Source organism: Olea europaea, chromosome 7 (assembly GCF_002742605.1).
Source record: "Olea europaea var. sylvestris chromosome 7, O_europaea_v1, whole genome shotgun sequence".
NCBI classification, from domain to species: domain Eukaryota; kingdom Viridiplantae; phylum Streptophyta; class Magnoliopsida; order Lamiales; family Oleaceae; genus Olea; species Olea europaea.
Window position 1 is genome coordinate 9,478,965 of NC_036243.1, and position 23,639 is coordinate 9,502,603.

Below are 23,639 nucleotides of genomic sequence, written 5' to 3' on the forward strand. Positions count from 1 at the left end.
TCTTAATTTTAATATTTTATGCATAATAATAATAAATTTATATTTTAAAATCAATATATATTTTAAATATTTAATTATAAATAAATAAACAACTATAACAACAATTTTTTTGATGCCCCTACAATTTTGAGATCCTGTGTGGTCGCTCAACTCGTGCACCCTCAGGGCCGCCTCTGGGTATAAGAATAGGTTGCGTGATTAATATATTGATACAAATGGAATTTGCACTCTAATCGAGTTAATTTTGTGTTAGCATGTAAATGGGGATGTGAAATGCATGTTCTAAAAAGGTCGGTCCAATACTAAACATGAGATACTTTTGATTAATTTAATATTAAGCCTGCCCATATCGGATTTGTTTTCATACAACTTTTTGCCCAAAAATTCTTCGATTTTTCGAATGTCTTGACAGTTGGCGTAGACTTAGACGTGTGCTATCACAATCAAAAATCTATTTAAACTTCAAGAATTTTGATTTGGAAAAGGTCGGCGGTCAAAGATTTTTAAGGATTTTGTTCAAGGTTATTAAATTGTTGATCTCTTGCTTTAATTAAGCAATCCAACGTTCATAATCCATGGCTTTTCGATATGGTCAGTTGACTTTTGAACTCGATTTTGACCATTATTTTCATATTCGTATTAGTGTGAAAAGAAGGTCGTTCTTTTAATTGTTCGAGAATAATTGCATTACTTTTTTCAACCATTAGAATTAGTTAAATTTAATTCTCAATAAGATAATTATATAACTCAACTAGATAATGAAAACTTGATGTAGTTACACGATTAATGGTCACAGATTCATAATTATTGGTCACAGATTTACGTATTGGTTATATATCATCGAATTAATTGTTTAAAAATTATTTCGAGTTCACAAATCAAAAATTTTGTAGGTCATAGATTATTTCAAAGTCATATATCTAAAATTTACAGGTTACAAATTTTTTATTGGTTACAGATCAAAAATTTTATGAGTCGCAGCTCATATCATTGGTTACAAATTCAAAAACGATCACAGGTTACACATTTTCAAATTTGATGTTCACAGAGTACTTTTTAATGACAAATGATCGAATTTAATGTTACAGTTTACAGTCACAATCACAGACGGGACCAAATAGTTGGTCACGGACATCCAACATCCGATCTCGACACTATCAGTGCATCCACCACCACCACCACCACCTACACTAACAATTGGTCACAGATCAAATAGTCGATCACATACCACCACCAACTCCATTGTCACCACCGCCACATGCAACAACCCTCACTTGTCACCACCACCACTTCACCACCAACAAAATCATCGTCACCAGAAACCACCATGATCGTTACCAACAAACACACCAACAATACCTAATTTAATGGTCACAATCAACTAAATAATTTGTGACCAACATCAATGCTTGTGACCACCACCTCACAAGCCCTTAACAACACAATCGTCGTCGTTGCTGCCAAAACCACCATCACCTATAACAAATCTAACACATTGAAAAAAAAAAAACACAACCAAATCGTCACACCAGATCCACTGCCACTTCACCACTACAACCACCAAGAAACCACCATTTTCAACTACAAAACCACCACTTATCAACATATCCATGCCAGATTCACCACCATCGCCACCTCCACCTACAAAAGCCACCCCACCACCAGATCCACCACCGATCTAACACTACTGCACCCAGATAATTGGTCACAACCATAGTCAATCGCTACCACCAACAAAATGGTCACAAACCCCACCACCCACAAACATTATTCATCCCACTCAACCGTCATCGCCACCACCCGCCAACGCCACCAGCACTACAACTGTTTGCAATTACCACCACCAACAATGCTAAATCCACCACCACACCTCATCTCCATGGTCAAAATTCACTACCAATGTCTTTAGATCCATCATGCCAACGCCAACGCCAAAAATAAATAAATAAATCAACTAACCAAAACCAACAAACCACAGTCCCTACAACCATAAGCATCCCTTCTCTTTTTCGACTTCGGTCTGTAACAACCACAACTATCCGTTCTTTTCTCAAATGGATTGCCACAACCACCCCTTCTCTTTTCTAACTTTGATCTGCAGTGATCCCTGACATATAACGGCAAGCAGTGCTTCGCAATCGAGATCAACAATGACAGCAAAGAGGGAGACAAGAGATCGATGGTGGCTTCCAGTGCGATGAAGAGAGAGATTGAAGTGCAAACCGTCCGATCTTCATAGTGAATGCTCTATAGCAAAGCCTGTCTATTAAAGTATCTGCAAAGAGAATAGAGGAAGTGGTTACATGGTGTGCTTCTCTACATTTGTGAATGATGGCAGCACCGGTATAGTAGAGAGTAAGAGGGAGAGAATGATGGTAGCGTCGGCTTAGGGGTCGGTGGTGTAGAGAGATTAGGTTTTGTAGTGAGGTGGGTGGGTAAATTGAATTGATACTTAATTTTTGCTTAAATAAACTTTCCATCTGAATTTTGAATTAGAACTTTTAAATGTCTGCTTAAATAAAGGGTAAATCGGATCAAGTCTCATCAGATAAAATGGGGCCCGACGTTACTTGTCCGAAGACTGGGTCGTGTCCAGTTAGCTTCAGCCCAACAGTCATACTTCATTTCTTATTTCCTTTATGAAGAATAACAAAATAAATATATTTGTTGCTGCAGAGTCACATTTGTCTTCTTTTCTCTCCCCCTTTGCCACCAAAAAAAAAATAAATAAATAAATAAAAGGTTGAGTAGGTCGCAAACGGGGCACTATCCTATACCAATCGGCACGGCATAACCCCACCTTCTTGTAAAGTCATGTAGTGCTTGGACCAAACTTTTCAAGTGGACCTGAGGTGGTCCTATGTTTTTTCACACCAAATGCCAAGAAGTAATACTATTCATAATCAAAGATTATAATAATCATCCTATGTAACAGCTTATTATTTGAGAAAATATAATTATAAGAAATTAATATCTCAAATAAAAAGTTGCAACATATGATGATTACCGCAATCGTTGACTGTGAATAACATTACTCAAGGCCAAGAGGCGTACCAAAACAACCTACAATGCCAAAGGATTAAAATAAGAATCTCCCCGTGACATTACATTTCTCTCCGATTTCATTCACCAGTTATTACAGAATTCCCACAAGCAGACTATAAACCCCGAATACAATAAATATAGCAATCCCAATTACTTTCCTATGTCCAATATCACCATATTCAAGCCCGAGTTTTATGATTGAGTTGGAAAAAGTTTCACCCTGTCCTTATTCTTTCCAACCTGTCAACACTCTTTCGACCTCTTTCAAGCTGAAGGTCGATGCTTTTCCGGGATTTTTCAATGCAATCGACACTTCTCCGAGATCTTTCAATTTGATCAAATGAGATCCTTAATTTATCTAACTTGTCAGGATTATTCGACTGACATTTTATATGTTCGGGCTTGTCAGTGCTGTGCCTCGGTTTTTCTCTCCGGTCAGTGCTCTTTCTTGAAGCCTCAAAAATATCTGTACTCTTCCTGGATGGCTCAAACTGGTCCACGCTTTTCCTAGAACTCATCCTCTGTGATGGAGGTCTCTCTACAGTTGCCACAAACTTCTTCAAATGTCTGATATACTCAGGATAGAGTTCTAAATCACAGTGATTTCCTCCTTTGATCCACAAGGGTTCATATTTTTCCTTGCATAGTTCCCAGAGCTGCTTACCATGCGAGAAGTCCACAACTTCATCGGCAGTTCCCTGCATAACAGATGAGCAGACAACCATACAGCTTATGTAGGCATTGAAAATAGTTTCTGACAGTATCTTGTTGACATTTCTATAGTATCAACAGTGATTCGGACCCGAGGCATTAGTCCCAAACAAAATTTAGTTTTTCTTTCGATAAGTAACCAATCCTTTGAATGTGCAACCATGTTCTTTTCCAAGGGATCGACATGAAATCTAACAGAAAATGAAAATGTTTCATATTTTTTTATTACCACCATATTTGAGGAAAATAAGAGATGAATATATGGAACCGAGTCATAGTCACAGGCAAAATGCAAACGGAGATTCTTAAAATGCTCACATGAATGACGAGAACGGGACATTTGACCAGCGGGATCTTGTCGATGTTCTGCAATAGAATAGCAGAACAAAGATTAGCAAAACAAATAAATGCAGGAAGCTCTATGTCCTACGTTTATAAGAAGATGAATGTCATACAACCTTGTAGATGTCAAACCAATATGAGCGTTTTACAGGATACATGACTCTTAAGCCAGACAGTATAGGACTATGCAGGACAACAGCTCTAAATCGAGGCAAACGAGATGCAAGATCCAAAGTTGGTCCACTTCCAACAGACTGTCCATAGAGGATAACATCTTCCTGCTTTGTACCATAATTCTCCTCAAGACACTTATATGCAGCTTCAATATCAGCATATGTATTTTGCTCACTGGGCTATAAGAAGGAAAAACACATTGAAAATCATATTGCTGGGGCACAATAGGCAAACTATACAGCACATTCTACAGAAAAAACACTATACCTTTCCAGATGACTGCCCATATCCAGAATAGTCGTACCTGATCAAAATTAAAGGGGGCATGAGACAATAGTCATTCTTCTGCTAAACAGGCAGACATTTGTATGTATTGAAAATCATAACAATACCTACAAAGTTTTCTTCTAGCGCCAGGATCGTTATAAAACAGTCACACAAGATCAGGAACTTGCACTCAAAAGGATGGCAGATGCCTAGAAGTATCTAACGTCTATAAAAGATGTCCATGGTCATTTAATTTATACAAATAACTGTTTACGGGAAAAATTAGAAATGGGTTTCTGTTCACAAACATCAAAACCAGGGAATTGCTGAACACTGCCATTATAAATTAAGTAACAATTACCTCTTTCCCTTTTTCCTTCTGGGAGAATTTTAGATCACAACAATAAATGAGATGCTACTTCTATACGTTCCGGTGCACCGCCCTCAAAGGAAGCTGTTTGTTGCATCGGCTCAACTTTCCTAACACTCTTACTATCATATTATTGGAAATTGGAATACAATAACTTTGTGCACTATCATATTTATTCAATTCGACCAGAGTGTAAATCCTTTGACATTAGTGTGTAGAACAATGAAGGGCTATATGCATGGTGTAGTAGGGGCATGGAAAGACTTTGGGCTAAGCTATTCGCTTGTATAGGATATAGTTCCAAATTATCAGCAAAAAAATTGAATTTGCAAGATAGCATAGTTAACAAATCAAAATGGCCCAGGAAATTAGCATGAAAATTCATGTCAAAGGCATGGATCATGCAGCTTAAGCAACGCCTTCACATGCAACATTAGCATGCGCAAAACAACGGTGTGACAGGAAGACGAAATGCCCAATCAAAATGGCTGTTAACTTGAAACTTATGATGCTCGAACCCATGGCATAATGGCAGCTCATCCATGAACTTAATTAGCAATAGGATTAGTAATAACATAATGACTCTACTGTTCTTATTCATCATCCAAAGCATCCCACATTTCAGCAAGCAACACTGATGTGATATGAAGATTGTCTCAACAAAGGTAGAAGTTGGCACAAATAAGAGTTTCATTAAATTGAGCATTTTCATAGGAGTTCAGAGGACTTCATATCTATTCTTTGAAAACAAGACCAACAAGTTTATTGGTGAACTAATGAACCTTAAGTGGTTCATATAAATCATGTTAACCTCGATGTAGTCATAGATTTGACTCTAATGTACCATTTGGTTTGAAATAATGTAGTACTTCAAGCCCCCTCAAAGAAGCAAGCTCTTCTGCTCAAACTTGCCAAAACTTGGAAGAAATAGTAAATAGCATACCTTACTTTGAAGTTCATCATTTCAAAGAGAATAAGTTTTCAATTCAACAAAGAAAGGAAATGGAAAAACGAACACCATCAACAAGACTGGCTATATTACAAGGGTTCCTGAATTGTCATTTCATCAGCTTTAGCAACCATAATAGCACGGCCTAATCAAATTGTAAACCTCAAAACAAATGACGAATATACAGATTATCTAAACCAAACTAGCCTACAAAGTCTTAACAAAGCAAAAACACCATTCTTAAGCTTGTCTTAGAACAGAGAAGAAAAAGGCATCATGCATAAGAAAAATTTACCTTTGATCCAAAACACCATTATAAAGAAATAAGAATCAAAAGTAAACTAATTGGATCTAACGGCCAGCAGCAAGAGTGATTATCATATGCTTCAAAGATTCTTAATAAAAATCCATTCCTAATTTATTTCACATGAACCCGTTGAAATAGAATCAAAATCAAATCTGCGGATTAAATCAACAAATTCGTCCTAATTTCTTTATGGACTTGCGGTTCTTGCCACATAATTTCCTGAGGCATAAGAACGGAGTAATGAAAAATAAACCACCATCAACACTAACTTAAAAATATTATGATAAACCCTTAAACAGCTGAAATTATGGAAATTTCAGACTCCGAAAGTAACAATATGTTACATAAAACCCAAAAAATCGTGATTACATATAATAGAGAGAATGTGTTGAAAACAAGATTTACATAAAAAAAAAAAAAAAAAAAAACTGTGCACGCGTTAGAATTGTGATCAGAAACCGAATCCGATTACAGCTTCTAATTTTAGACGAGATACTTACCCGAGGAGATTGACGCGCAAATGAATACTGAGCTCGATGAACAGCTCATACATCTGCCCTAGATCGGCGGCGTTTCCATGTGAATAGAGCAGAGTGGAGGTGGCCATGGGGTGCCTCACATACATCGCCACTATTTCCGTCCCTTTCCTAGTCGACAGCTTCATCACTTCCACATTCTCCCGATGCGGATACGGGCTCAACAGAAGCAGCCCCGTGACGTCATCCTTGACCACCTTGTACGACGGCGGATTCGGCGGAAAGAAGGCGAACTTCGCCGCCATTGATGACGTCATTCCACCCATTGATCCTTCCCTGATACAGAGTAATTTTTTCCTTTGAATTGAACAGAAAAAACTAGAATAATCAAATGGAATGAATGGAAATTCCTTTTTTTAACTGAATAGTTTCCAGAAGAGTGAAAGTGTATGGGAGAAGCAACAATGGTGGACAGACAGAAAGGGGAAAAGTGTGTGCATGTGCTACCATAGAGGGAAAATATTTTACGCAAAAGTAACAAAACTTACTTTCAAAATTCACTTATAAGTGAAAAAGTGCTCCATGCGCTTATAATTCGACTAGGCAGACTTCACAAGTAATATTTATTGAAGTAGCATTTTCGATGTGGTCTAGTTTGCAAGGAAAATTTCAAGAGTCATCTCCGATACTAGGATTATAAATAAGTTAATTAAAACTTAAAATTAAATTTATAAAGAGTAGATGTTCCGTGTGCTTATAAATTCACAAAAGAGATGCTTTAAGAATGAGTGCTATCAATGCATAAATAATTTCTAATACTATGAATATTCTTAGCAATTAGGGTGCGTATCGTGTTAATTTACGCTTAAAAATAGGAATATAATAGCTCCACGTGGTTGCAGTGCCAGAGCCTGTTTGTGAGTGATTTTTTTCACAAAAAATTGATTTTTTAACCGTTATTTCACTATTCCAGCCATTATATTTAATTTCTTCTCTCACAAGTGAAACACACTTTCTCCTAACGGTCAAAAAATCAATTCTCAAAATCACTTCCAAATAGGCTCCCAATAGTCCCCTCACTAATTGCATACGGATCAATTGTATTTTTGTCAACAGTACGCGACAAGTTATTACTAATGAAAGTTCGTTTGAGTGTTAAAACAAAAAATAAAATTCAAAAGTTAGTGGTTTGTTTTACTCTCCCTTTCGATGAGCTAAAAAAAGGCTTCACTGTCGATTTTTAAATCTTCTTTGTACTGGAGTAATATTTTATAGATGTCATATTTATATTTAAAGTTCGAGAAGAAGGGTTTGGTCCTATACTAAAGTTACAAGCTTGTTGTGCATTACATTTGAAATTAATTTGTTAAAAGGTTAATGTTTGATAAGTTTATAAGTACAACTCAAATTAGTGGTTTTGAGGTGTTTGGGGGGTGGGGTGTTGATGAGGCACACAACGCATGGGTGTTTGCATTATTGCTTAAATGAACGTTGAAAGAGATGTTTCTAACAACCCTCTCCTACTTTCTTTTTATCTTTTTCAATTCTTTCATTTTGGGTATACAAAAAATGGTGCAACGCCCACATGCCATGTCTGTTTTGCTTTAAAATAAAAAAAAAAAAATTCAATGTAAATAAAAATAAAAATGGAGTTTTAATTGTTTACGACAAATAATCATAAAAAGAGTCTTGTTCGTAATGAATTTAAATTTGATTCATCGTTATATTCTCTAAAAGATTGAATTTAATTACTTTTTGAACTTTAAAATATAATACAAAAGTTTAGTCGATGAAAGTGGCAAGAAAGGCAAGGGTGGTGGATTTATTCATTAGGCAAACTTGGCATCTTTAATAATTTCAAATAGGTGAGATGCATTGAAGTTGTGGGAAAATTGCACCATGGTTCTCGATTTAATGCCTCAATAACAAATTAATTCTTATAATTTATAAAGTAACAAGTGGGTTCATAAAAATTAGTCAATAATGGCATCATAATCTAAGTATCCTTTGAATTGTAACGTGATCCTCTTGAATAAGTAAATCGGTTTAAATTTTTAATATTAGTCAATCCAACCAAATTGTAAAACAAAACTTAAGGTCCATTTAATTGCATGAATGGAATTTGAGTGAAAAGAAAACGAATTCCAAGAAATTGAATTATCTAGAACCTTTTTTTGAGGAATTGTCAATTAAATGTGTTTGATTGGTATAATTTTTAACCTGAAAAATGTTGAAATTTTTTATCATTTGATGTTCATTTTACTTTGTTCTTCATTAAAATTGTCAATTAAAATGATCGAATTTGTTCCAATTGTCAAAAAAAAAAAATTAAAAAAAGAACAACTGGAACTGGAAAACCAATTTCCACTAAAACCAAAGGAAAATCAATTCCTTAAAAACATGGAAAAAGGGGTCACGTGAGAGGTTGGGTGAAAAATCAATTTCATGAAAAATTTTGCCCATCAAACATACCATTTGGGTGCAAATTCCATTTTCTATGGAAAATGAAGCCCATCAAATAGGCCCTCAGTTTGATAAAGTTATGCATACGAGGATCATGTGATAATTTTACATAAATATTGACAATTGTTGTCATTATGAACTAATTTTATAATTATAATAAAAGTTTAAGAGTCCTAGAAAATTACTATTATAACCATACGTTAAATGAGCAGCGCAAAAATTTCCTTTCTTATTTTTACGCCAATGGTAAATTCACACACGCACGCGTTATAGTTAATAATAATATATATAGTGGGGTTGGGTGGGGTGGGGTGCGGGTGTGCTTTGGTGCCTAATTTATAAATAATTACGTTAGGTGAAGAAAAAGTAGTTTAAATTAATAAGGCTACAATAGTAGATGATTTTGGATAAAGTAAAAGATGCATGTTCAATGACCACAAAATCTCCATGGGATATGATGATGATTTGAGCTAATTAAATTAATATAAACAACAAACTTTAGGTTAAACCACGTATTATCGTATAATTTCATCTTTAGAGTGTGTGAGATAATTTGCACTTTTCGTCCCAAAATGTTTTAAACCGTCACTGATCTACTAGCAACTTTTTTGAGCACCATATGTCCTCAACCGTTCAAAAATGTAACAATGCTCTTCATTCCATAGATTTTACTATCGACGTCGCGTAAATTGAAGAACTTGCTGACTCTTCGCATTTTTTTTATTTTAAAAAAAGCAACTTAATCAAAAAAAAAAAAAAAAAGAAAATTACGATAAGAGCCCTAAATCTTTTCAAAAATTACAGACAGATCATAATTATAAAAAAAAAGAGTCTTCTTCTCCAACCAGGTGGTGTTTTGGGTAAAAAAAAAAAAATAAAAAAAAAAAAAAAAAAAAGGGTCTTCTTCTCCAACCAGGTGGTGTTTTGGGTTGGGGGTTGTGGAGGGGATTGGAGAAGACTTTTTTTTTCGTTACTTTTCTAATTTTGTTGGTCAATTGTATTTAATTGTAATTTTTTATAGTTGTTTTAAAAGATTTAGATCTCCTTCTACGAATTTTCCTCTATTTTTCTTATTAAGTTGCTTTCTTTTAATGTGTTTATTTAAATTGGGACGAAAAGTGCAAATTTCCCTAATTTATATAATCTATGTTTGACTCGATAATCTTATCTATATTTCTTCATAGTCAATCTCAATTAACAGGCAGAACAAACACAAATAGAAATAGACATTACCACAAAAGCTAAAAATTCGTGATGCAAACACGTGTCTTTTCATGCCAAACTTATTTGTTGTTGTTATTTGACTTGTTGGACCTCTTTAATTGATATTGCGTTTTTCACAATGGAAAGATAGGATGAATTTGTACTATTTAATCAGGATCCAAGAACATTGTACCTCATATTGGGGACATTCCCCTGTCATAGAATTCTCCGAGCTTTTTAAATTCAAACCATTTGCCTCTTTGATGCCCACTTTAAATTTTTGTTTTTAAAAATTACATTTTGAGACGATCATTTGACGAAGAATGTATGGTTAAAAAAATTAAAAATTAAATTCACGTGTAATATTATTTTTTTTTAAAAATCATAAATCAGATATTAAGTATCACCAAATCAATTTCCAAAGCTTAAGTTTAAAATTACAAAAATTAAGTTTTTATTTATTAATTAAAAATATTTTATTAGTTAAATATAATAAAGTCACAATTATTCAATTAATGGCCACAGATACATAAATATATGTCACAACTTATTTATTGATCGCATATTGTCAAATTGATTTGTCACGGATAAAAAAATATAGGACACAATTTATCTATCATATATTTTCAAATTTGTTAGTTACAAATTATTTTTTAATCATAAATTATCAAATTATAAGGTCACAGTTAAATAATTGTTCACAAGTATACTAAATAGCTGGTCACATATACCAAATAGTGGGTCACAGACCATCACCACCAACACTATCACCACAACTACTGTCACCACAGCCACTTGTGACAATACTCACCCCGTCACTGCCATCGCCACCACCAGATCCAATCTACCAACAAAAATCACGACAATCACCTTTATCAGATCTCCAACCACCAACAACCAACTCTAACACTATCCACCACCACTACTGCACTACCACTACCGCCAATAACAACTCAACAATCAAAACAATCACCAGAAAGAACAAAAAATATACATCTCTACATCCACCACACCACAATCACCATCCAATAAAAAAAACCCCAAACTCGTCGCTGCCATCACTTCAAATCCACAAAGAACAAATAGCAAATTGGAGGTCTTGGGAGTGGGTGCCACTAGATCACCGCAATAATGCAGCGCCCCTCATAGCGTCATCATCCCTTATGTCGCAGACCACCTAGCATGACTGCGCTCGAGGTGCCTATTCAACAAACCACCACTCCATTAGAACGGATCGAGGCGATGCTTAAATCTCCGTATAAAAGAATTTCAATACATTGAATTGAGGCAGCGTTGCAATCAAACCACCAAACAAAGCAAACCTTCAACAAATTAGCTCTATAACGATGAGCAGTGTTCACTGCTATGAGTGTTGTGCCTTATTGGTTCCGATGATGGTGATAAGAGATAGGAGAGGTAGGGAGAGAATGGAAATGAGTAGATTAATTATCTTGATATTTGAAGTAATAAACTTGATACCTGATCTATGAATTGTAATCTTTAAATACTGCTATAATGTAATTTCTTCGTATTATTTTATTGAAAAATATGTAGTTAAAAATAAGAAAGAAAAATGTACTTTGAAAAAGATGAAAATCAAACAAGGCTTAGACCACGAATTTGGGAACGTTTTAAGGATCTCAAAAAAAAAGAAAAAAAAAAAAGAAATGGGAGATCCAGTATAGCTCTAAGATTTGACCATGATTGGTTGAGCTCAATAAGTTTACTTATAAGTAACTACCTAAAAAAAATTAAAGCAAGCCGTGCATTGTCCATAAAGACAGGCAATCCTCTGTGCCTGGTATCCTTATAAACAAGCCAAATATTTGGCCTTGGAATTGCTCACTTCAGAAGTGACACCATCACTGTCACATAAATTAATTTATGGCTAATAGAAGCATGACTTAAACACCCCAACCACCATCCCATCACATCACATCCATGACAAATATTATAAAATAACAGCTCATATTATCATCATGAGAACAAGAATTGAAAAGAGGGCTCATGGAAATCAAACCATTCTCGTTCCCGTGAGTTGATGTGATGTGTCCATCTTCAGAACATAGATTTACAGAACCGAAGGTTTATGTATGTGTCAAACCATGACTTTCTGTTACCGTCGAACCTCAGATACGGGTATAAGATAATTTCATCTTTTTTGGGCAATGAATAATGAATCTAGACCAAAATGCAAAACCTGTAGACAAATTTGGCGATTCCCGAAGACTGAAGAGGGACTATACTCCAATAAAACTCATGGTTGTTCTACCATCAGCCATATGTTCTTCTTGTAACCTAGGCTGGTTTACCTCCTTGTGGTCCTTTGTCGACTAGGATAACAAGGCGGGGTTTACCTAGTGTGCACCTTCGAGTAGCGACTGCGGGTTCCCTTGTCAACAAAAAAAAAAAAAAAAAAAAAAAAAAAAAGAATAACGAAGTTATTCCCCTACCAACACTCTCTCGATCGAACAACCTGGCTAGCGTGGTTTGCAAGCTATTGCATCAGCCCGAGGGTTTACCCAGTGCGCACTCGAAGGGTAGCGACTGTGAATTCCCCCATCATAAAAATAATAATAATAATAATAATAACATCGAAGTTATGAACATAATTTACAAATCCCATCTCTCATGGTTGTGCTATTCAAATGCATACTAGTCAAGACTGAAATGAACAAATTAAAATAGTGGCGAACCTACTCAAAAAGTGAGCAATAAGTTCCACCACAAATTTAATGGGAAAAATATTCTCAATACAAAATAAAACAGAGACAAATCTCACAGTAACTTGAACGATAAGTTCCACCATCCCCTAAATAACAAAAATAACTGTATAGCTCTTGAGATGCTTCCTAAGTTTCCTTAACCTACCAATCTTAAAACAGTGTTTAAAAAGGCATAAATCGAGTACAATTGTTCCCAAAATGGGTCTATGAGAAACACAACTTTTAATGATTTAGTAGGCAGTGAGATATTCCCAAACTAGTAAATTAGAATTTTTATATTTTGTGGATCCACACCTAAAGAAAAGTAAACAAGTCAAAAGAATTGAGGAGTGCATGCCTCACAAAATTTAAGACAGTGCTATGAGTCGTGCGTCTCACGCAACTGAATCAATCGACTATTAAAACTGCATCACAATCAGTGCTTTGAAGCCCATTTTTGCTCCCCTCAGTGTGAGGCGAAGCTCAATTGGGTTTTCCTAAACCAGCCAACCTATATTGTCATCTTCCTCTTTTTCTTTTACTTCACACAGCCAAGCCCATAATTCGGTTTAATTCTTTATTCTGAGCCGATATACAGGTTTTCACCAATGGGAATGGTGGTTAGAGGGATTTGTGTCAGAATAAAAGTCAACGGTGAGATGTGATGATTTTAGTAGCAGCTGGAGATCAATTTCTGGGTAGTGACAGAGTGCATTGTACCATTCTCTGTATCTGACAAATGTAGAAAGAAAAACATGTTTGTGATCCCACTACATACAATTTGGGAACACAGATCTATCATTGATACACAATGATTGATATAGAAATACCACGTCAAATAATATAGATATCAGACCTACTTTGACCCAGAGGAATTAGTGGATAGCAATGGGTGATGCTGCCTATAATGAAAGAGAAATCATAACCCCATAAATTAAGAAAGAAGAACATGAAAGGTAGAGTTGTCATGTTAGCTATATATGAAATTGAAGCCCAGTATCCCATAAAGTAGAAAATGGATACATGACTGTCGATGTTTACTGAGAAACATCGCAACAAACCTACTGGTCATGTAGCACAGTAGCAGTGTATATTTAGTTAATTCAAGGAATTCAAAATCAAAGGAGAGGAAAGAAATATAATATTAATATTTTTGATTTCAAATAAGACACATTTGAAAGTCTCAATCACCACTGTCAACGTTCATACCAGATAAAAAAGAGAGACACCATATTATATATCTATTCCAAATTAGACCAAATGGTCATTTCCAAATTGTTTCACAGAAGCAAATTGTTTCTAAATCTAGAAGGCCAATTGTAAGCTGCTAACCTATAAAAAGCTAAGTTCCATGCTTCAGAAAAGAAGAAAAAAGAACACGAAACCAGATCAAAATTCAACGTAAGCCTCAATGATGATTTGATGGAGATGTTCCATGATGTCCAATGTAATTTCAGTTACTTATCCTCTTGAGAAACCAACAATCAAGCATGAATAAATCCTTAATGAGCAATGCATATAATATTCTATTTTTCACTATTTCTTTGGCTCTAGTTCTCTTAACCACACTAAAAACTCCGAGATTAGTCAAGATATCAAAATCAGTATGAACCTCCTCACAATTCATCTTCCACTCTCCCAACAACTAATGACTTATTCATGTTCTTCGAGATACCCACAACAGTAGTTCCCAGAATATATATACAAAAAACTCCCGTATCAGATGATGAACAAACAACAACACCAGAGAAACTGAAACACTAGATGTATCTCGCAATCGATACGCTAAGCCCCCATTTGATACTGATTAAAATCCAAATTTTAATTTAAGTCAAAGTCAGCAATTAATTTTAACCACCTATTTTATGGTTCCACAGCTTTTCAACCACACATATTATCAACTTCAATCAAAATCTACTAAAAACCTTATTTTAGTCCCCACTAAACAAGGGCTAAATGTAACTTATACTAAACCAATAAATAGCCTTTTATTTCGAATATTATTCTTATTACCAAGTTTTCCAAATGACACTCTTCACCTTGTCCCATATGCTAGGGAAAGAAATCAACCCCATCCATTGAATTTTTCATTCAACGCCATAAAGCATATCCAAGTCGTGAAAATACACAACAATTCATATCCGCACTGTCATAATTCATAAATATATGTCTACAACTACATGACATGTATAATTTCATGCCATTCTAGCTAAAACGAGTAGGCAAAAGCTTCAATCGTCTGCCTACATTTATAATGTAGAATCAAGTAGCATATGAGAAAATAGTTGCTTTGTATATAGATGTACACACCATGCTCCTTAGCCTGTATTTCTCAAACGAAGCTCTCTAAGCAAAACTAAATATGTAGCAGAGAAAAACAAATATCATCAGGTATACATTATATTCAGTTCATCTAAATCAACTTATTTGACAATGTGCACTACATTTGAAAATTTCCTTCAATTCATAATCAAATGAACCATATAAAACATGTAAATAATGCTATATAGAACATTCTCAGTCAAATTGCCATTATACCATCAGCAAATTACCCGACCAAGAAATGTTTACTCAACAAATAACAATCAAAACGAACCAGATTTTGTCAGCTTATTCCTAGGACGTGTGGCAACTCATTTAAAAAATTTCTTCCACCACAAAAAGTCATTAATTTAGCAAAATCCTTTTGTGATACAGTAAAACAAGGGATCTGTGGGCTGAACCCTAGCCTAAACAAATAATTGAGGTATATTTTATCCCCACAAAAAGAAAGAATACCTCGCCCGATGATTAAGCAAATAATGTGACTACTATCTAAGTCTTCGTTTTCCTCCTTAGCCGCTTTCTTAACTTCCTCAACTTGTGCTTGTTCATCTTCCTCTTTCTCTTCTTCTTAACACTGTCAGCCCATATAGCCCGTGAATCATCCAAAACAATGCCATCTTCTCCGGGTCGAATTGACCCGATTAAAGAATCTGGGTCAGACCATGTCGTCCGATAATCATCCAAAACGAATTCGTTGATACTGGATCCAATCGTTACGGTTGAAGAAACCGAATTCAGGAAAAATCCAAAAGAAAAACTCGGGTAGACGCATGAAGAAACCGAGAGTTCCGTTTTTGAAACCTCTGCTCGCTCAGTTTGACCCGGTGAAGGTATATGATCCAATAGTCTAGTTTGATTAGGAATTTGGTTAAGTAGAAACGGTAGTGGCAATGGCGGGTGGTGTTTGTTGAGGTGTTGAATGATTTTTGTAGCGGACTGAGATTGGTTTCTGAGGAGCTTCTGGAGAATAGAAGTAGCCATATTGCAGTTAAAAATGGCTGGATCAAAAATCGAAATTGAAAGAAAGGAGGGAGAGTGTTTGTGGATTAGGGTTTTGAGGTTTTAGATTTTATAAACTGGAATTGTACAATGGAAGATCTATTTTTACTATTTTCGATACAGAAATAGCAAGATTTCCGTATGCGACTTTAGTTGGAATTGTATATAACTGAAGCGACGAAACGGAAAAAGGATGTATTCTATTGCCCCCATGCAGGATCGAACTGCAGACCTTCAGTTTACAAGACTGACGCTCTACCACTGAGCTATAGGGGCTTGGCTGCATTAATTGTGGAGATGTTAATAATTTAATCCAACAACTAGACTTTCTTTTGAGCATCTTTATTAATGATTTAATCCATCGACTACACTTACTGTCATATTACTCATAAATTAATATGCTATTGCGCAATATTTTTTTATAGGGGAAATTGCAACGAATGTCCCAAATTGTTCGATTTATTGCAGAATGCACCTTAATCTTTTATTTTTGCGATCGTAGACCCAAATCTTTCATTTTAATGGCAGCTGAATTCTACTGGACAGAATCAATTCGCAATTCCTTTAGTCAACACTAAAATTGGAATTTTGACTTAAAGTTACAAATTAAGCCATCGTTTGACCCCTATTATTAAAAATTTTAATGGTTGAAATAATATTTTTTTTGGAAAAATATGTAATTAAAAAAAAATTGGAATTATATTTAATATTATTTTATTGGAGAATATGTGACTGATAAAAAGAGATTAAAAAAATGAACTATAATTTAAATGGAGCTAAACGAGGCTTTAATGATGGGTAAACTGATCAAGTTACATTTCTCTATAATAAAAATTTTAAATAAATAAATAAACTAAGATCTTCCAATGATTTAAAAATAAGACCCCGTTTGGTACACATTAATTTAAAAATGAGAATGAAAAATATAGTCGTTATGGACCTCACACAAGAGATAAAAGGTCAAATATGGTGACTTGATGTTATGGATAACAGTCATATTTTTTATTTTAATGAACAAATAATAGAAACCAAACGGGGGCTAAGTCTTGACAAAATTTAGGTTATTGATTTCCAATGATTTAAAAATCTATTTTTGAAATGATTGGTGTCGATATTACTTTGTCAACCAACTTTGTATATATAGCTTAACTCTTCAAGGAAAGAATTGGGTTGGGAGGTATGGGAAGATGAACATTTCTTTCTTCTTCTTTTTTCTTTCTTTTTTATTTTATGTAATTATTTTAAAGTTTTTATTATAGAAATGTAAAATGACAATTTTACCTAACATTAAAAGTTTCATTTTAAGTCAAAATTCCAATTTTAGTGTTGACTAATAAAATTGTGGCCGAATTTTGTCCAATGGACTTCAATTGTCGTTAAAGTGAAAGATTTGAAACTGTGATCACAAAAATAAAAGGTTAAGGTGTATTTTGAATAAACTGAAAGGTTCGGAACCCTCACTATAATTTTTCCTATTTTCATATATAGATCGACGAAAATGTTGCACATGGTATCTTTATTAAAATCTCTTAAAATTCCCACAGCCATGTACACGCTTATGTTGTTCGTCAATTAAACTATATGGACAAGTTTTAATCGGCCGAGATCTCATTTCATTCATTACGTTAAGCTCTTGATTGCTTTCTATAAAATAAATAAATAATTTTTTTTTTTCAATAATTTAGAATATGACATCTATACTTTATCCCTGTTTGACAATCATTATTTTCTAACTCTTTTTTCTACATACTCATTTTCAATCACACATTCACACAATAAAATATTCTATACGTAAATAAAAAAATTTGTCCCGTTTCTTAACCACGCATTCTCCTAAAAATCACTAGTTCCCAAATAATAGTAATCAAACACGGGCAATTTTCTCCACTTACATACCATTCAGTTTTGTGGACATTGCAATTGGAATAAGCAGGACAAACCTTGTGGGTGTGGAAGAAAATAGAGAAATTGCAAACATACAAAACCAGAATTGTAAGCAAAGACGACACAAAATTTTTTCTGTCTAAAAATGGAATAATGCAACAATTGCAGTAGAAATAAGTTGATTCAAAAGAAGCTCCGCCTTGGTCTTTCCTCAGCAACACTCACTCGAATCGCCCTTCCGTCCAAATTCTGCATCACAAATTACACACGAGGTCAGAAACTCGTTCTTTCTAACTTGTGAGTTGGAGATAGATCAACCAAACAATACACCTCTTGCTTGTATATTAAGGTGGATTAAACACTACTGAATGACATTTAGAAAGTAAAAGTATTATCAATTACACTGTCGAATACAATCTAATACTGCATGCCATATGCACACCTCGAGTATTATAATTTCTTACTCTTTCCCGATTGCTATATAGAAAGATCTCAGGAGATCACAGTCACCAGTTATAATATATAACTAAAAGGTAATGCAAACAGAAGGGTTTTCAAGTAAATCGAAATGATTGAAGAGTTGTGCTCACTTCAAAACAGAGGTTGGTGGCTAGCATTGGATTCATCTCCCATTGTCCAGTTGTTTGTATCTAAGTTTCATTTACTCACAAGGGTATGCTGATTTAAACTACTACAGTTGAATTTAAATTTTAAATCAACTTTAACATGCCAGAACAATATTTAACAAAATTTTGCAGTTCAAATGCCCAAAATATTTGACAAATATTAATTTGGCACTTGAGTTTGCCTTTTAAGGTTGATTTTTAGATTCAACATTTGGTACCAGAAAAATTAATAATTAGGTTAGGCATGTTTACTTGCACCATAGGCTAGTGCATAAGCATTCTCCAATGGATGATGAAATATGTGGTTTACTTATTGAAGGTCACTAAATGTAATGATTCTGATTAATTTTAATTACGGAATATTGTATTATCGAGAATGGTTAGACTTCCCTTGCATTTAACTTAAGAGTAGAGGCTACTATTGTTCACAGCAAAATTTATTTCAGGTTCTGTGCATCAACTTTGATACAAGGAAAATGAAAGTACAAAAATGTAAATAGTAGGGCCATATCAATTACCTGTCCATCAAGGGCAGCTATAGCGTCGTTCAATTCAGTCTCACTCGACATTGTCACGAAACCAAATCCACGTGAGCGGCCACTCTCCCGATCATATACTACCTTCGCATCAACCACTTTGCCATGCTCGCTGAATAGCTGCTCCAGTCGTGCACTATCCACTTGCCATGGTAGATTACCAACATAAACTCTGAAGGAAGGCTCGAACTCTCTGGGAGTCCTTTCTGGTCGTGAACCTCTTGGAGCAGCCTTATTTACAGTTAAAAGCCTTCCATTTATATCCTGGAGAATAGTCAAATTGAAATCAGCTGCAAGAAATGAAATTTACAAAGCTTGCACTTTAGAAATCGTATACAAATCAGGATACATAAGGAAAAATTGAACATTTGGTCCAATTTGCAAATTGGCCATGGGGTAATAGGTTTGGGACCAATAGTGAAAACTATCAAGAAATTCTGCAGGATGCAGAAGTACTAAAATATGAATCTGACAACAGCTTAAGGTTCATGATGTCTAAAGTGGAATAATGGCTTGAGCTACACACAAAAGATGTTATGAAAAAGAGCCTTGATTAAGGAGTGTAAATAGCCAATAATGTTTTCCAACAGGAAAAAATATAATTTGCAAAGAATATACACATTCAGTAGGTTGATTCCTGATTGATTTTCACTATAGTTAGATAAAGCCTTCTTGAAATTCGGCCCCCTCCCTTCACACACACAAAAGAAAGAATACGAGAAAGGAAGTGAGGGAAGGAGGGGAAAGGAAGGAAGAAAAAATTATAATGAAGTAATGATAGTAACATAATAAAAAGAAAATAGAAATCAAATAAAATGTTTATACTCCATCCTCCTTTGTTGCACAAATACTTTAACTAGAATATAGTGTCCATGTCAGATATCAACTCATCAGACACTCTATCATGATCATTTTTTTCTTTATCAAAAATATTATATATTTTTAACTTAAAACTATAAGTAAATAACAAATAAGTAATCATATTTAAAAGATTTCAATAAAAAAAATTAATAACAAATATAAAACTAAATTTATATTATATAAATGAGAAATTTTAAAGAATTTAACTAACGTGTCAACAACGTATCGTGTTAGTACTTTTTTGAAAAATTGCTTATCAGTCTGTGACACGTATACACACATGTTTGTTATATAGAATATCTGCTTAAAAGCATGAATCTACTCAAATGTATTGGGTTCTCTGTCCATTCTCCCTTCTCTTTTCAGTTCAGCACACAAAAACAGTCTACACAGACCATTTTACGTTATGAACATAATGCTAGAAACTCAAATTTATCATTTCAGAACTAATTAAATCCATATTTTCACACAAAAATGCCTAAGAGTTCACTTGAAACTGGAACTACTTTGTATTACACAGAAGTTCATTCAAGAATTTGCTTATTCAACATGAAAAGCTCATTAACATAGTACATTAAATCTGTAGACACACGTGCACACATCATATTGAAAAGAAACACGATAATTGACATGTTTGCTTCCTGCATAAACGTTAAAATTCAAAGGAAAATCTCTCTCTATATACGAGAAGTAAATAAAACACGGAGCAATATCAAGAGACAAGAATGAACATAATGCTAGAACCTCGAATTTATCATCTCAGAAGTAATTAAAGCTATATATTCACACAAAAAGCCTAAGAGTATCACCTGAAACTGGAACTACTTCATATGACATAGAAGTTTATTCAAAAATTTGCTTATTCGACATGAAAAGCTCATTAACATAGTACATCAAATCTGTACACACACACACACACACATGCACACATCATGCTGAAAAGAAACACGATAACTGAAATGTTTGCTTCCTGCATAAAGGTTAAAATTCAAAGGAAAATCTCTCTCCATATATGAGAAGGAAATAAAACAAGGAGCAATATCAAGAGACAAGAATGAAAATTCCAAAGAAACAAACAGGTTTTGAATTCAGTCTTGTCACGGAGGGTCGCTAAACTGACTGGCAGTACATTAATGTCTAATTTGGAAATTTTAGTAGGGCAAAAGGTAATGAAATCACAGAACTCCTAACAGTTTGATCTTAAAATAACTAAAAAGAGAATAAAAAGCGCATGTTAAAGTACTTAGCACTATACCGTGCTCAACATTATAATGGACAAAATTTTGGAATTTTTTTTCCTTTCTTACTATACAAAGTAGTCTAATACATATTACCAAACATGCTCTTCAAGTATTTATGCTACAGGGAGCAACATATTTATCTCAATAGCAAGCAGAACCTTCCCCAGCTCTAAGCAATTTCTTCACTTTTTAAATCCCTATTACAACCAAGAGGTTAACACACTCATGAATCCAACTTCGCAACCACAATGAGAACATATTTATATCAATAGCAAGCAGAAACATCCCAAGTTCTAAGCAATTTCTTCATGTTCCAAATCAGCGTCATAACCAAGAGATTAACACACTCAGAAACCCAACATAGCAACCATAATGACAAGTGACAAAATGCAAATAGGTTGAAAGAGCATATGGCAAGAACCCATATTTTCTCATCTATCCTAATTCACCAAAACTACTTATAATACGCAATTGAGAAAAAGGGAAAACAAACCAGTAGGAAAGAGTGGTAAATTAACAACTTACATAACGATTGAACATCTCCACAGCCTTCTCAGCTTCTTCCACTGTACTCATTGTCACAAATCCAAACCCCCGACTTTGATCTGTTTCTCTATTATAAATTACCTACAATATCAATAGAGTCCCTTTACTAAAAAAATCTTAAAGTTTACTCCCAATAAATAATCCAAAAGATTAAGTTAAAAAGGAAAGACAGAAACAAACTCATAAAATTAGCCATTACAGATGCCAAACTCTTGAGAAATTAAAGCAAGAATCATTGTACCTCTGCAATTTCCACAACTCCTGCTTGTTCAAAATGCTGAGCCAATTTTTCACTGTCAACATCATAAGGCAAATTTCCAACAAAAAGCTTAGCCTCCTCAGGCGGCTCAGAATATGTATCTTCACTCTCAACCTCCTCCACAATTCCACCATCCGCATTCTCCTCTTGCCCCCTTTCACCTTCCCACGAAAACGAACCAGCGCCACTAGCCTCTATATCCCCAGCAGCTTCCCACTCCAACACATCTTTCTCATTTTCTTTCTCTTCCTCTTGTTGAGCCCAGTCCGAGGTATTTGCAAGTGGGACAACCCTATATGGCAAAATCTTGGATTTAAGAGAACCCCATGTGGAAGAAGTCGATAATCTGATTAATGGGCTTTTGGAATAGGAGGAAAGGAAGAATGATGTTCTTGAGACAGAAGAGACACAACATTTAAATGGATTGACTAGAGGCGTGGTTGCAGAAACCATTTTTTAGCTTAATTTCAACGAGAAATATTGAAGTTTGAAGATAAGAGTAGGGATGAGGTCGGGTGTGAACAGCCGAGAAAGGGCTTCTTGGGGGTCAGATAACTCAGTCGATATTCCAAGAAAGAGATAAGCCAAAAGATTTTCAGACCAATATCTTTGGAAGATTTGTACTATTAATCCCTAATCTATTGGTGAAGTTGTAAATTAGTCTTCAATTTATTCAATCGAGTCATAAATTAGTGTCTGGCCATCAATCGAATTGTAAATTAGTCTGCAATCTGTTGATCGGGTCATAATTTGGTTCACAACTTCGAAAAGAAACAATCCCATTTGAATATCTTGGGGAATAATGGTGTATTTTTCCAATATATTTTGACGTAGGCGTTCTAGAAAGCCCGTTTTTATCATGTTTGAAATGAAACTAAAATATTTTATTTTAATGTTTTTAATTAAAAAGAGCTTTTATTTAGAGCGTGTTTGATACAGATTTTAATCCAATTAACATCAATTTTTTTATCGTTATTTCACTATTTTAATTTGCATTTTTGAATTATTCTTTCACAAGTAGTAGGACTCACTTTATCTCTAATAATCAAAAAATCAATTAACAAAATCTTTACTAAACAAGCACTTAATGAAGCATAAAATGGAGGTGTGCAAAATGAGTCTCTTGTTAACATTCAAAATATTTTCATTTGGACTAACTTGAGCATGGGTTAAGCTAACTAGAACTGTATTGAATTTACAAAATTAAGCCCATGTTTGGTTCCCATTATTTCTTCATTAAAATGAAAAATATGACCATTATCTATCATATCAAACCACCAAATTTGAATTTCAATTTTTTGTATGGGGTCCAACTATATTTTTCATTCTCATTCTTTCAAAAATGAAAAA

General features: G+C 34.4%; 2 protein-coding genes, 1 long non-coding RNA gene and 1 other non-coding gene across 5 annotated transcripts; all 4 read right to left on the reverse strand.

Annotated features, from left to right (window-relative positions):
* Positions 1-3,079: 3,079 nt before the first annotated feature.
* LOC111396919 (protein ABHD17B) lies at positions 3,080-7,268 on the reverse strand. 2 transcript variants are annotated; one of them, XM_023023532.1, is made up of 6 exons: positions 7,190-7,268; positions 6,666-6,977; positions 4,540-4,576; positions 4,215-4,451; positions 4,075-4,122; positions 3,080-3,743 (listed from the first exon to the last, which is right to left on the reverse strand). In XM_023023532.1, exons 2-6 carry the CDS (start codon positions 6,965-6,967, stop codon positions 3,261-3,263), a joined length of 1,107 nt encoding a protein of 368 aa, XP_022879300.1. In that variant the 5' UTR covers positions 6,968-6,977; positions 7,190-7,268; the 3' UTR covers positions 3,080-3,260. The 2 variants fall into 2 exon arrangements, with proteins under 2 accessions (XP_022879300.1, XP_022879299.1); XM_023023531.1 differs by lacking the exon at positions 7,190-7,268 and having other exon boundaries at positions 6,666-7,169.
* A 4,988-nt stretch (positions 7,269-12,256) lies between these two features.
* Positions 12,257-16,463, reverse strand: LOC111396920. The gene is made up of 2 exons (XR_002703089.1): positions 15,791-16,463; positions 12,257-12,699 (listed from the first exon to the last, which is right to left on the reverse strand). It is a non-coding gene; the product is annotated as an uncharacterized LOC111396920 (long non-coding RNA).
* Positions 16,464-16,540: 77 nt separating this feature from the next.
* Positions 16,541-16,612, reverse strand: TRNAT-UGU. The gene has a single exon. It is a non-coding gene; the product is annotated as a tRNA-Thr (tRNA).
* Positions 16,613-18,164: 1,552 nt separating this feature from the next.
* On the reverse strand, positions 18,165-22,869 carry LOC111396921 (28 kDa ribonucleoprotein, chloroplastic-like). The gene is made up of 4 exons (XM_023023534.1): positions 22,272-22,869; positions 22,010-22,111; positions 19,365-19,646; positions 18,165-18,469 (listed from the first exon to the last, which is right to left on the reverse strand). Exons 1-4 carry the CDS (start codon positions 22,740-22,742, stop codon positions 18,404-18,406), a joined length of 921 nt encoding a protein of 306 aa, XP_022879302.1. The 5' UTR covers positions 22,743-22,869; the 3' UTR covers positions 18,165-18,403.
* Positions 22,870-23,639: the final 770 nt, after the last annotated feature.

Bases quoted from the DNA above. Each gene is read 5' to 3' on its own strand.
- LOC111396921 (XM_023023534.1), bottom strand. From the start codon at position 22,742: ATGGTTTCTGCAACCACGCCTCTAGTCAATCCATTTAAATGTTGTGTC. The intron at 22,112-22,271 runs GTACAATGATTC...TTGATATTGTAG, and splicing joins GAGTTGTGGAAATTGCAGAG to GTAATTTATAATAGAGAAAC. The intron at 18,470-19,364 runs GTAATTGATATG...TTTGTGATGCAG, and splicing joins TAGCTGCCCTTGATGGACAG to AATTTGGACGGAAGGGCGAT.
- LOC111396919 (XM_023023532.1), bottom strand. From the start codon at position 6,967: ATGGGTGGAATGACGTCATCAATGGCGGCGAAGTTCGCCTTCTTTCCG. The intron at 4,452-4,539 runs GTATAGTGTTTT...TCCTTCTTATAG, and splicing joins ATGGGCAGTCATCTGGAAAG to CCCAGTGAGCAAAATACATA. The intron at 4,123-4,214 runs GTTGTATGACAT...ATTCTATTGCAG, and splicing joins ATTGGTTTGACATCTACAAG to AACATCGACAAGATCCCGCT.